The sequence below is a fragment of the Strix aluco genome, chromosome 5, assembly GCF_031877795.1.
Source record: "Strix aluco isolate bStrAlu1 chromosome 5, bStrAlu1.hap1, whole genome shotgun sequence".
NCBI lineage: Eukaryota > Metazoa > Chordata > Aves > Strigiformes > Strigidae > Strix > Strix aluco.
Genome location: NC_133935.1, coordinates 63,449,550 through 63,463,279, shown reverse-complemented (window position 1 = coordinate 63,463,279; position 13,730 = coordinate 63,449,550). Strand labels below are relative to the sequence as shown.

The 13,730-nt window shown below is 40.9% G+C and overlaps 1 protein-coding gene across 6 annotated transcripts in view; it reads left to right on the top strand.

Moving 5' to 3' along the window:
* Positions 1–11,995, top strand: part of AASS (aminoadipate-semialdehyde synthase) — a 31,555-nt gene extending 19,560 nt beyond the window's left edge. For 3 of the 6 annotated variants that reach the window (XM_074827601.1, XM_074827598.1, XM_074827599.1), the window contains 7 exons: positions 414–554; positions 2,447–2,614; positions 4,799–4,894; positions 6,992–7,107; positions 7,283–7,371; positions 7,692–7,868; positions 9,463–11,995. In XM_074827601.1, the coding sequence (XP_074683702.1) occupies positions 414–554; positions 2,447–2,614; positions 4,799–4,894; positions 6,992–7,107; positions 7,283–7,371; positions 7,692–7,868; positions 9,463–9,581 (906 nt within the window). In that variant the 3' untranslated portion in view covers positions 9,582–11,995. The other 3 variants (XM_074827596.1, XR_012623641.1, XM_074827597.1) reach the window with 3 other exon arrangements.
* Positions 11,996–13,730: the final 1,735 nt, after the last annotated feature.

Here is a 13,730-nt window from a genome sequence, read left to right as displayed (position 1 = left end):
CAGGTAGTGCATAGTTCTGCCAAGGTTTTATTAGTTGTTCCTTTAACACCACCCAGTTTTTGGGCATGTCACTGGTGTGTAATGGACTCTGGACACCTTACTTCTTCTGATGCTGGGAATTTGGTGCCAATTAGTCCAATTGGTGAGACCATCAACTAAGATGGCTTTGCCCCGGTTTATGTTTTGGTTTCCTCTCCTTGACGGACAGTGGCTGCAGTGTGACACCTTGACACTGTTGCTCAGTGAAATTCTTTGGTTTTCCCTGTCCACTGTAGATCTGATTTGGCCCATTTGGGGGATAATGTCAACAGAAAGTTTAAGAACTAATGGGGATTCTGTAGGGTAGCTCTGTACTGTTTGCATCTTGGTCTGTCTGCTCTTCATTGTTTCTTTCCTGTGGCTAAATCTGACAGGTTGTGTCCTACACTTCTTTTTGTGGTGGCCTACCAGCTCCAGAGCACTCTGACAATCCTCTGAGATACAAGTTCAGCTGGAGCCCACAAGGAGTGTTGCTGAATACAGTTCAGTCTGCTACATATTTAAAAAATGGAGAGGTGAAGTAATCCTAACATTTCTATTTAAAGCCAGACAAAGAAGGTGGTATTAGGCTAAGGAGGGGTTTGGGATTTGTAAGGTGCTGTGTTTACTTTCAGACCAGTGACAGTCAATTGCCTAAGCAAGTTATATATATCACTTAATTCTATGTTTGGAGCGTGATGGTGCCTGGCTGCTGCCAGCTTAATTCTTGATTACTATATGGAAACTGATAGCAAAGAAGGAGCATGTTCTAATGACTGAAGCACAGGACTGAGGTTGGTGTTCTGGGTTCAGCTTCCATCCCTGTTGTGTGATGCTTTTGCCACTTAAGTGCCCTGTCTTTGGCTCTGTGAAACAAAGGTAAGAGTGCATCCTTCTACTTGCTTTTCTGTCTAGTCATGTTTGTAAACCAAACAGCTTCATTCTGTACTTGCACAGTATATAACAGAACTCTTGATTTCTTTTTCTTCTGGTGCAGTCTGTAATAGCAATAACCCACTGAGTGGGTTTTGTGAAAGTGTACAGTGTTTACTGATGTGTTTTATATAAGCTCCATTTTGCTGTTTGTGCAGGAGTCATTACAGTATACTTAACCTAGCAAATGTCACTGCATTTGTTTTATGGAAAGATCATAAATGATTTGTGCAAAGCCGTTGCAAGCCATTATCACATTTCTGCTTTCCAGTCCTATCTGTTTGATCACTCCCACTTGCTCAGAGTAGTTACTGAGCTCTTCAAATGTCAAGGAGGCTGCCTTGTATAACTACTGTAAAGTTTAGCTAATTGTCTAAACTTTTTGATCTGTGAAACTGAGAAATCTTTTGAGATGTCTTATCATGACATTTTGGTGCTCTAGTGTTCTTACTGCAGTAAGAAAGGAGAAATTCAGGGATTGTACATTGGATCATTATTTAAAAAGCAACAACACGTAAGTTTCAGATGAAAGGGTCTCTTGGAGAATGTGAAAATGTTTCTTGTTTAATTCTGACCTGGTTCACCTATTGCTAGGAAAAATCAGATCATGAATATGAATGATCCATTATGAGAGCACTTTGTGAGCTTGTCAGTAAAAAGTGCAATTTTTCCTCCTTGCCACTAAATCCTTAGCTGTCTTTGACTATTGTGCAGGGTTCTTACCCACTGGAGTCTTGCCTGACAAATACAGTAAGATCTTTCTGCATTGCTGTGGACTTCATTGCTTTAGTCTTTCTTCTAGAAGGAAACCTTGTCCCTTCGCTCAAAAGTCACAAAATGAGTTTGTACTGATGCTGCATAGCAGATCTGTGCATCAGCTGCTTGAAGGAAGCAGGGTTCAAGGCTTTGGTTGGGAGTGATAATAGAACTAGTCAACCTTACTTTGTTTTCCTTCAACGGTGCATTCTCTCTGTGCTTTGTAGCTGCGAGTAAAGATGCACATGGGCACCAATTTTATATTAGTGTGATATCACCTGATTTATTTTAATCTTTAAAAAAAAAAAAAGAAACAAAACCCCATCCTTCTCTTTACATTTGCTTTCTCCTCCCCCCCAAAAAAGAGAACAAAAAAATTGACCGAAAAGCAGGGAGCCTATGGGTAGAATCTCTCTTCATGCTGGTGTAGTTTGGGGAGGTGCTCCAAATTTACACTAATGTCAGTGAAATGGGAACCTGACATTTTAATATAAGTGCAGCAGGAACTAACAGTGGATGTTGCTTGTTTTAGCCCTTTGTTTAGTAATGGCTGACATAGTGCACGCTCTTCCATCACAGCACATGCTTAAATGGCTTGTGCAACTGCTTTATTTAGGTTGGGCCTTTGTTTGTACCAGAAACACTATGCATATTCTTCCTATTTTGAGCATACTTCCTCTTTTCTGTTATTAAATAACAGTGCACTGAAATAATTCTGCTGTTCTTTCACAACATTTAGATTATCAATATTCCAGCTGGAGGATCATTACTTGATACTGTTACTCCGATGGATTTTTTCCCAGGATTAAATCTTGAAGGTTTTCCTAACAGAGACAGTACAAAATATGCTGAGCCGTATGGTATTCAGACAGCTCACACTTTGTTGAGAGGCACCTTAAGATACAGAGTAAGTTGTTGTTGTTATTAATTATTGTTTTCCTCAAGAGATGAATGTTGCTGTTTCAAGAAAACTGTGTATTTGAAAGTCGCCCTTTTATAGCTCTGTATGTGCTATTTATGAGCTCTGCAGTATCCCAACTGAGAGATAACTGAAAGCACTTCTCTCATTTTTTTTCCATGTAGTTTTACTTGGTTTATTTAACAGGTGTTTGTTGCAAACCAGAAAAATAAGTTTCACTTGGTTTAGGCAGCTGGTCAGTTGGCTTGCATAGTCTGTATCTATGTTTCTTTTTTTCTCTGGCTCTGTATTTGGTGTCAAATCAATAGAAGATTTTAAAAAAATTAAATCTGATGCGTTTGTGTGATGTGTGTTGCTGTTACATATTTTGAAGAATTGATTTATTCTCAAAGTTGATAAATTGAATTTACAGTTTGCTTATGTTTCTGTGAAAAACATAATGTAAAAATCTCACAGAAAATTATGTTTTTCCATCAAACTGAGAAAGTTTTTCATTAAGTAACTGGAAATCTTGAATTTGAGCAGCTTTAACATTTTATCCAGTTAAGTAAAATGTTAAGAGATAAATGTGGGTTTTTTCTGATAGACTCTCTTCCTTTCATTTGTTAGGTGCACAAAGCAGAATCAAAACAGTATGTTTTTCAGATTTCTTTTTTTATTGTTTAGTTCATCATTATATATTAAGAAGGAACAAACCTAAAAACCATATTGAAGGTTTGAAAAAGCTTTTATGGATGTTGTGATATGTCTGTTAAGGTTTAGGTTGTTGTTTTGTACATGGCTTGAGAAATGTATATGTCCTTTCTCTCTTAATTCCTCTGTTGCAATACAACAGGATTTTTTTCTTTATTTCTGGGAGGGAGGGAGGCTTGCTTAGCAACAGAAGGTGGAAGGCCGATGTGAGGGAGTAAGGGTTACAAATTGCAATAGCTCTCTTTTTGTCAGTCTAGATACGATCTCTTGTTCAGAAGCTAAAAATATGTGGAAGGCATCTATTTTGTCATGAAGTCTTAATAGGACAGTATCTACTCTTCCATTTGATGCCTGGTAAAATTTTCTTCTTTTGTATAAGTGTTAGCACAAGAAAAAGCAAAAATGTCAGGGTGACACGAAGAGTTGTTATCAGTGTGCTGCAAGAATGATGTTTCTGTGGTTAGTGCTGTTTTCTTAATGCCCAAAGCAGGCCCATCACTTTGGGTTGGGGTGATGTTGGTAGGGTTGCGTGGAAGAGCTTGCCATACCTCTGCCTGTGTGGTACCTACATGCCAGAACATAGTCCTGAGAAGGGCAGAAGTTAATGTTGGTCCTTTGCATTTGCTGCTCTGTTGCAGAGCAGAAAGCAATGCATTCAGTGTGGAGGCTAACATCTCCTCAGAATCCCTTTACTAGATTAAGTTCACATAGCTAATGGAGTCAGTTTAAAAAGAGGTGTCACAGAAGGATCTCGCTGGAAGGCCATCTGAGCTGATAACTTAGTGCTAGTGAAGGTGGCTCCTATAATAATTAGCCCTCTTTCCACCATTCTGCTTTTTTACAGTGTTTCTAGTCACTTTCATGTAAGTGTTTCCAGGTATCTAGCAACTGTGTGGGAGTGTTAATGGGATACAAACAAAAATAAGCAGAAAACAGTTGAGACTTCTTTTGTTGTGCAGGCTTTGCAGTTCCTTTTAAATACCATTCCACTGCTGTCCTGGTTGTCTCTGATATTCCTAAAGGAAAGATACAGGATTCTAATATTTGAACTCAGTTTACCTGATGTCTGTACAATCACACTGGTGTAAAACTGGGGTGAGGTGAGTTCAGTGCTGGGCTCTCTGTATTCAGTAGGTTTTTTTTATGGGCCAGCTGGCTGATAAAACCCCATCTGTAATGATGTGCTGGAGTTTGAACTGGTGCTGGCCAGCTTAGCCCTTTGATCTCATGAACCAATGTACTTGCCATGGAAGTACTGATGGCAGAATAATAATAAGTCATTAAAGAGGATATTGAAAAAATAGGGAGAGGAGTGGAGAGGCACTGAGGAAGGTACTCCTCTGTAGCAGTTACCCCACGGGCATCGTGTTACTGTGGCTGTCTTCCATGGGAATAAGTCTCAACGCTACTGTGGTTGTGTCCACCACTACATTAAAACCAAGGATTTTTATTTTTAACCATGTTATCCTTTTATTTCAGGGATACTCCAAAACTATGGGAGGCTTTGTAAAATTAGGGTTAATTAACCCAGATCCTTATCCTTCGCTAAACTCAACCACACCACCTCTCACCTGGGTGAGTTACTCTGGTTACTCTGCCTTCTCTCCTCTGTTTTATTAACATTTTTCTTATTGCTAGGCTTGGGTGTGCTTAGCAGTGGGAATCTTGTACTGCATTGTGGTCTTTGCTTTTTGTTCTGGGAAATTAGGAAGATTTTCTTCAGCAGGAATGTAATACAGTGCTGGAACAGATTTGCCACAGAGACTCTGGAGTCTCTGACACCGGAGGCTTTCAGGACTCAGCTAGACAAAGCCATGACTGAGTTGAGTGCTGGTGGTACTCCTGCTTCAAGTAGGGCATTGGGCTAGATGACCCTCAGAGGACCCATACAATATTTTTATGAATTGTCCTAAATTTTCTGTTAGTCAGAATCCAGCCCTCAGTGTTTGCAGTGTTCATATTTGTACTGGCCCATCATCTTCAGTGTAAAAGTACTTTTTTAGGGCATCAAGAAGTAAGAGATCATGCCCATATGAGTATATTAAAATCTTTTTTTCTGTACAAGCATTTTTTTTTTTCTTCTGCTATCCTGCTTTTTTGTCTTGCTTACTGATGCCTCACTTCATCTTAATCTCAGCCAAGGTACGACTCCTATGATGTGCTGCTGTTACATTTGACAATCAATATTTTGATTGTCTCTGGGCAAAGCAGGGAATTTCATATTTCACTATGGTGTAAAGAGAGCTGAATTTACCGCTAGCTTACTACTTGTCAGATCTGTTTGTCTGTCTTGTAAGAAATTTTTCTTCCATTTTGCAAATGCCTGAAAGAATAACTTTGTTTATTACTCAGGTGAACAAAATTCAGACCTGCCTCCTGTTTTCTTCCTCATGCTTTTATCAGCATTAATCTGGAAAAAGATACCAGGCTTATGCTGTGTGATGATCTGAGGAGAGCACAGTATTTTTCTGTTGATGCCATTATTTCAAGTGTTCTTTAGTGTTCTCAAAAGCAAAAAAGCACAAGGTGAAGAGGCCCAGTCTTACTTGTCTTTGACTAACATACAGCACTTCCCACCTTCCCAAACTCAGGAGTTTATGGGCTGCCAATTCATCAGTGTGTCCATTTCAGTGACTGTAAAATGGTACACCAGCATCATAAAATGGGTTAGGAATTTTTTTTTTTGAGATTATTTTTGTCCACTTTCAGTTCTAATGTTGATATCTTCAAGTTTTCTTCACAAAGATGGCTAGAATTTCCAGTTCTTCTAGCCTCAGTGGCTAAAGAGAGTGTCATATAATCTGTGAAAATAACTATAAACTCATTAGTCTCAGTGCAAACCTTTTCTCAGCAATGCTGTTACATCTTAGTACTTTCCTTTTATCACCTCTGCCTTGTGTTTTTAGTTTTCTTGTAAATAGGCTAACCTGAGCTTCTAAACAGATCTTGCTTGCTCTATGTCTTTTTCATAGCTCTGTTTATTATCTGTCTTGCTGTGAATGAAGCAAGCAATAATTAGCATCTAGATAGCACAAAATGGCCTTCAGATATGCACAAAAAAACTTCAGAAAGCTTTTTGGTAATATTCCCAGGATTGCCAGAGCCTTTTTCATCTCATCAGTCTGTTTCCTTCCTTTTGAAAGGGACATTCTCCATCTCTAGACCAGTTGAAAGATATCCTTAAGTTCCTGAATCTCTGTCTGTCACAGAATCACAGAATCATCTAGGTTGGAAAGGACCTTGAAGATCATCCAGTCCAACCATTAACCTAACATTGACAGTTCCCAACTACACCATATCCCTCAGCGCTATGTCGACCCTACTCTTAAACAGGTGGCTTCTCTTTCACCCTAACATCATCCTAGTGTTCCTTTGTTTATGCAGATTTCTGTGTTCTTTCTTCACTGCCAGAGGAAGGGATAAGACTAAAAAGTAGGGGGAAGCAGCTGAGTGGTGGGGTACAAAGTGTTTCAGGAAAAGATGACCCCTATTCTCACTTGTTGCAATTAAAAATCTCAAACTATCTCGCTTTCCCTGTACACATAACCTGTCTTCTCAGAAGCCCTGGATATTAACTTAGCTTAGTGGAGCAATGGGTTCTCAAAATCTTGACTGAAAAGGAGTGGGAACAGATGTCAGGCCTTCAGGAACTTTTTTTTTCTTTTAATGCAGAAAGAGCTCATGTGCAAACTGGTTGGAATTAAGCCACCTGCTGAATACCATGTGCTTAAAGAAGCTGTATTTAGCAAACTGGAAAAGGACAAAAGTCAGCTGGAGGCAGTGGAATGGTAAAATATTCCAGTTATTTTTAAAGATTAAAAAAAAAAAAAGGGGTTGCAATTCTAGCCATTTTGGTCCATGTCAAGACTGTTAAACTGGTATGCTGAAAAAGCTGGAAATTACAAAACTGTGACTAAGCTGTCGATAGGCAATGGTATAAAACTGTCTCATTTCTTCTGGCAGGCTAGGTTTATTGGGAGATGAACCAGTTCCAGCAGCAGATTCCATTGTGGGGGCTCTTGCAAAGCACATGGAGATGAAGCTGCCCTTTGGTATGTGAGAAATTCTTTTTTTTTTTTTTTTTCCCCACAGCTTTGAGCCTTAACTGGGTTGGTTTGTTCACCTTCATTAGTAAACGTTCATGTTAGGTTTTTTTAATGTCTTGTGATGTTCTCTACTCCCCCAATTCATCCTTTTCTTTCCCTGTTACATTTTTAGTTTCATCCTGATATTCTGTCCTCCTTAATAGTCCCTATTTTAAGTAACTTCCCTCGTATACATGCTGTGTATGCATAGTGCCTTTCTCATCAGGAACCTTATCTTGATATGACTGAAATAGAAGTAATGAATAGTTTGTGTGGTTTTCTCTTAGGTACTGGAGAGAGAGATATGATTGTTATGAGAAATGAAATCGGTCTCAGGCATCCTTCTGGTCATTTGGAAAACAAATTTATCGATCTGGTTGTCTATGGTGATAACAAAGGATATTCTGCGATGGCTAAAACAGTAGGATATCCCACAGCTATTGCTGCCAAGATGGTTCTAGATGGTAAGTGACTGTTCAAACTTCAGTAACAGTATTTCAATCCTCTGTATCTTCCTGCCTGTAAAAAGCAGATGTATAGTGTTTCTGAAGTGTATATGTGTGTATTTTTTTTTTTTTTTAATTTATCAAACTTTTTCTGTCTTCTTTACAGGAATTTTTGATCTGCATGTTTGGATGTTTCAGTGACAACTGTTAATTTACTACTTAATCTGTAGAGATTTTTAGTCATTTAACATCTTAAATGTTTCACTCGTGTAGAGGAAACCTTTAGCATGGTAAATTACACTTGATTATGCCACAGTGAGGCAGGCTAACATCTAATTACACTTGATTATGCCACAGTGAGGCAGGCTAACGTATACCTGTGCTGAACAAGCTAGCAACTTTCACTGGTGCTTTCTGGATTGATGAAACTTGAGGCCTGAGGCATATTGCCTGATACATGTTGGGTATATATAAGCAGGCAGACTCTGTGGTCATCACCATGTTTAAGAAAATAGTGTGATCTCCCCTTGCTTGCTTTTAATCGTTAGAACTTCATTCTTGTCCTGGCTAACTGAAATGAGCAAGAACTGGGTGGTTGTTTGTTGTTATTTAAGAAAAACAACAATCCAAACTTGTGAAGTTTAGATGCTTTTCACCTAACTGCAGTTTCACAGCTCCACAAATTAAGCTGTATATGCCACTATGTTTCAAACTTTTTTTTCCTTATTCTTTGATACAGTACTGATGCTGTGTAAGAACATAATGCTGGGCTTGATAAATCTGCATATAGATATGTAAAAATATAAAAATGAAAATTTATGTAATTGCAAATTGATATTTGCATTTGTGGTGGGTTGACCTTGGCTGGTTGCCAGACACCCACTCAGCCACTCTCTCACTCCTCCTCCTCCTCAACAGGACAGGGGAAGAAAACAAGATGAAGAAGCTCATGAGTTTATCGATAAAGACAGGGACATCACTTACCAGTTACCATCAGGGGCAAAACAGGTTCAACTTGGGGAAAAATTAGTTTAATTTATTGCCAATTAAAATAGGCAAAAATTAAAAAGGCAAATTAAAACAACACCTTTCCCCCCCTTTTTCCCAGGCTCAAATTCACGTCTCCATTCCTGACTCGTCAGCCTCTTCCTTCTGCCCCAAGCGGCACAGGGGAATGGGGAATGGGGGCCTGTGCTCAGTCCATAAGAGCTCCTCTCTGCTTCTCCTTCCTTCTCATGCTTTTCACCTGCTCCAGCGTAGTTTTCACCAGGGGAGTCTCTGCTCCGGTGCCTGGAGCACCTCCTCCCTGCCTCCTTGTCTGATGTTGGTGCTGCAGGGATGTTTCTCACATTTTTTTCCTCAGTCCTCGATGCTGTGAAGCGTTTTGCCCTTTTTAAAGTAAATTTCCCAGAGGTGCCCAATCTGTGGCCGAGTGGCTCAGCCGTGCCCTGTGGTGGGTCAGTTGGAGCCGGCTGGAACCAGCCGTGTCCGGCACAGGGCAGCCCCGGCCTCTCCCCACAGAAGCCGCCCTGCAGCCCCCCAGTTATCAAAGCCTTGCTGAGTAAACTCAGTAGAGCACTTAACACTTTTTCCCCCCCTATCTTTATTTCAGGTGAAATAGATGCCAAAGGCATGGTTATACCATTGACGAAGAATGTTTATGGACCAATACTTGAACGTGTTCGGGCAGAAGGCATTGTGTACAGTACACACAGTGTTATCAAACAGTAATTGGAAGCAGTGGATTGAATCGGGTTTTGGCTTTGTTTGGTTTCTCCTCCTGCCCCCGCTTTAAGAATCTCAGTTTGGACCTGCTGTTTCCCACACAAATGATGCCTTCCATAAAACTGGTTGCCTGACTTTGATGCAGAAACTGTAGATACCCAGATGCATGAATTGTGGTATTTTCCTCTTAAAACTGTTATGCTATCATATACATGTTTCATCATCAATCAGATCTTTCCTAAAATATCTTGGGAGGGTGTTGGTTTTTATTTTTTTGATTAATAGAATTTATCTCCTAAGTGTATAGGGTTGTTATTGAGACAACTTTAAGCAGAGGAAAAAATCTATTAGTGAATTCTTTTGTGGTGGAAAAGTCTGGTTAATGAGTTCCATTGATTAAGCTTGATCATGTGGTAAAAATAATCTATCAGAATAACAGAAATGAAAGTGATACTTAAAATTTAAGTCTTGTTGTCCCTTTTAACAGTATTTGTAAATGCTTTCACAATAACAATATGCAAGAAATAGCTGAGAAATTCTGCACTACTAGCAAATAAGATCCTGTTAAATCTTGAAAATGTTCAGCTGTTAAATATTTGAAATCTAGATCTTAATATTTTTGAAATCCCTCTCTTAGGAATGTAAACTTAAATTAATTGGTGGAGGGAGGAAGTTTAAAGCAAGCCTCCCCCGATATGCTTTCTTATTGAAATTCTTATGGAAGCTGGTTGCAATATGTTGAAATATCTGCTGTTACGTGTTGCCTTGTGGTGTGAAGAGAGAACATGAGCATTTAGCTCTGCAGCTAGGGAGGATGTTCTGAAATACAACACAGTTAATGTGCTTAGAAGCAGCTCCAAATGACACGTTTACTCTTTCCACTTACACTGTGTGCCTGTCTAGGTTAAGTACTGTTACAAAGGGAATAGGCTGTGTAGTATAAGCAGCTTTGAAATGCAGTAGGCTTAGAGGTTTAAATCACTACTTTCTGAGTTAGCTTCTGTCCTTTTGCTATCACGCTTTTGAAGCGTTCATTTGGGAGCCTATCCATACTACTCAATACAGTGCCACTTTAGACTGATGAGAGTTTGCCAGCGTACCAGCTCATTTGATGCTAAGTGCTGTGCTGCACAGATGTGCCAGTCTGGCTCTAGCGGCAGTTTCACCGCATCAGCCCAGAATTGAACTTTAGCCTGAGTGCAGGCTCTGACAAAACAGCAGTTGCCTCCTTCCAGTGCAGGGCTGCCTCTGTGGCTTTTGCTCAGGGATTTCTGCATCACCTTGCAATGGAAACATGGCTTAGACTTCACCAGTTAGGTCTGTGAGGTGTAATGTGCAGGCAGATACCATTTGCGTTGGTACCTGTGCAACTGCCTAGAGCTCCCCTTTTCTAAAGCTGAATACTGATGCTGGAAGCTGTCTGCTTTCAGCTTTGCTCACAAATGCACTTTGCTGATAAACGCACAGCCCTTTACCTCCTGAGGAGTATAGTGCTATTATCACAGTCCCGAGTGGCTGGAATTCCAGGTGTTGCTCTGCCTGGTAGGAAAAGCAGCCATAATAATAGCTGAAGTTTTGATCTCCAAGTCTTGCTACTCAGGATTTGGATTTTCTTTGTGCATATGTAATGAAGTAGCAACTGCAACAAAGAGGAGGGTGAATGGAGCCAAAGGGAAAAGGAAGAATGAAGCGCAGAGTGTTATTGTCAAAGAGGAGGGCTTTTTATACTGAACCACTGAATGCTTTTGTACTGTCAAATTTGGATTCTGTTACAGTGCCATGCATGTATTGGATGAAATCCTAGCTCCACTAAGTTGCTTTGCTTCCCACTGACCTTACAGGCTGTTGGCCTGTTGTATGGCTGGTACACGCAGCTGGGGTAAGGATGGAGCCTGCAGTGAATGTTCTGCTCTCTGCTGCTTCCTCCTTCCCCCGGCAGATTAAAGGCCTACAACTAAGGGTTAAAATTAGACTTGTATCTTCTGGTCCCTTCCAGGCCAGTTGCTTGGTGAGACCAGGATTTCACTCGAGAATTCTCTGTTCCCTCCTTTACCCCACAAATTCACAACCAGGGAGTTGTGATTCTGTATATACGCATGCACCTTTCTTGCTTTTCTGACTAAGAAATGCAGTATGCAAAGAATATTGTAATTTTTAAACAGTATGTAATCTCTTTGGAGCATAAAAAGAGTGAGCACTACAGTGTTTTCTTCAAGAAACACTGCTACTATATATGAAATTTTGTATCAGAATATATTTCTGTTTCCCAGTGCAATGCTGCTTTTTGTTTTCTAAGTTTAGACTTAAATGAATTTATTGCTCAGCTTTTGTATGAAGATTAGACTTCTGAGTTCTCTTTGCATATTATTGGAAAGATAATTGTATCTTATACAATTGAAAAATAAATCTGAAAACCTGTGTCTCACTGTCATGTCATCTTTACAGTCTAATGAGATGTATACGGATGGAATTTGGTTTTTTACATAGATGGTTATACTGAAAGGGTGTCTACGTATGGACTTCCCTACGTACATGAAATACGTTCCTATACTTCTTGCTAGACTCGCAAGAGAAGACTCTTCAAGGATTGTTTAATCATCCACATCTAACACCCATATATATAAATATACGTGTATATATATATCTGTACCTAGACGTCATCTCTTAACAGATGCAATTTTTTTTAGCACATGTTTTGTACTTGGGCACAAGGACAACTACTTAAGTGGAGAGCTATAGAACAGTAGGTGTGTAATGTCTCCCTGTGCCCCAGGAAGAAATGAAAGCTTGGTGTCTTACTGCCTAACTCAGCTTGAGGGTCGTGCTCGGCTGAATACATGGTTTGATTTCTGCTGTCACGGCCTGGGCTGAAAGGCTCTTAAGCTGTTTGTTCACATCAGGCTCCAAGGAACAGATTGTTTGTTACTGTGTATCTCTTATTTTTTCTTTTTCGAATTTATTCTAGTGCCAGCTCTCCATGACAGATGAAATCCCAGTTTCTTTGAAGGTGCTTGAGCCCCGTTAACATTTGGACTCCCTTCCTTGCCTCAATGTTTCACACTTTCTCTGCCTTGGATATTCCTGTATGTGAGAATTACATTCCTTTCCAGGGTCTGGAGAACAGAATCACAGAATCATCTAGGTTGGAAAAGACCTTGAAGATCATCCAGTCCAACCATTAACCTAACACTGACCGTTCTCAACTACACCATATCCCTCAGCGCTATGTCAACCCGACTCTTAAACACCTCCAGGGATGGGGACTCCACCACCTCCCTGGGCAGCCCATTCCAACGCCTGACAACCCGTTCTGTAAAGAAATACTTCCTAATATCCAGTCTAAACCTTCCCTGGTGCAACTTGAGGCCATTCCCTCTTGTCCTATCACTTGTTACTTGGTTAAAGAGACTCATCCCCAGCTCTATGCAACCTCCTTTCAGGTAGTTGTGGAGGGCGATGAGGTCGCCCCTCAGCCTCCTCTTCTCCAGACTAAACAACCCCAGTTCCCTCAGCCGCTCCTCGTACGACATGTGCTCCAGACCCTTCACCAGCTTTGTTGCCCTTCTCTGGACACGCTCGAGTAATTCAATGTCCTTTTTGTAGTGAGGGGCCCGAAACTGAACACAGGAATCAAGGTGTGGCCTCACCAGGGCTGAGTACAGGGGTAAGATCGCTTCCCTGTCCCTGCTGGCCACGCTATTTCTGAGGCAAGCCAGGATGCCATTGGCCTTCTTGGCCACCTGGGCACACTGCTGGCTCATGTTCAGCCAGCTGTCAATCACCCCCCCAGGTCCCTCTCTGACTGGCAGCTCTCCAGCCACTCCTCTCCAAGCCTGTAGTGCTGCTGGGGGTTGTTGTGGCCCAAGTGCAGCACCCGGCATTTGGCCTTATTGAAACTCCTACAGTTGGCCTTAGCCCATCGCTCCAGCCTGTCCAGATCTCTCTGCAGAGCCTCCCAACCCTCAAGCAGATCAACACTCCCACCCAACTTGGTGTTGTCTGCAAACTTACTGAGGGTGCACTCAATCCCTTCGTCTAGATCATCAATAAAGATGTTAAACAGGAGTGGCCCCAAAACCGAGCCCTGGGGGACACCACTCGTGACCAGCCACCAACCGGATTTAACTCCATTCACCACAACTCTTTGGGCCCGGC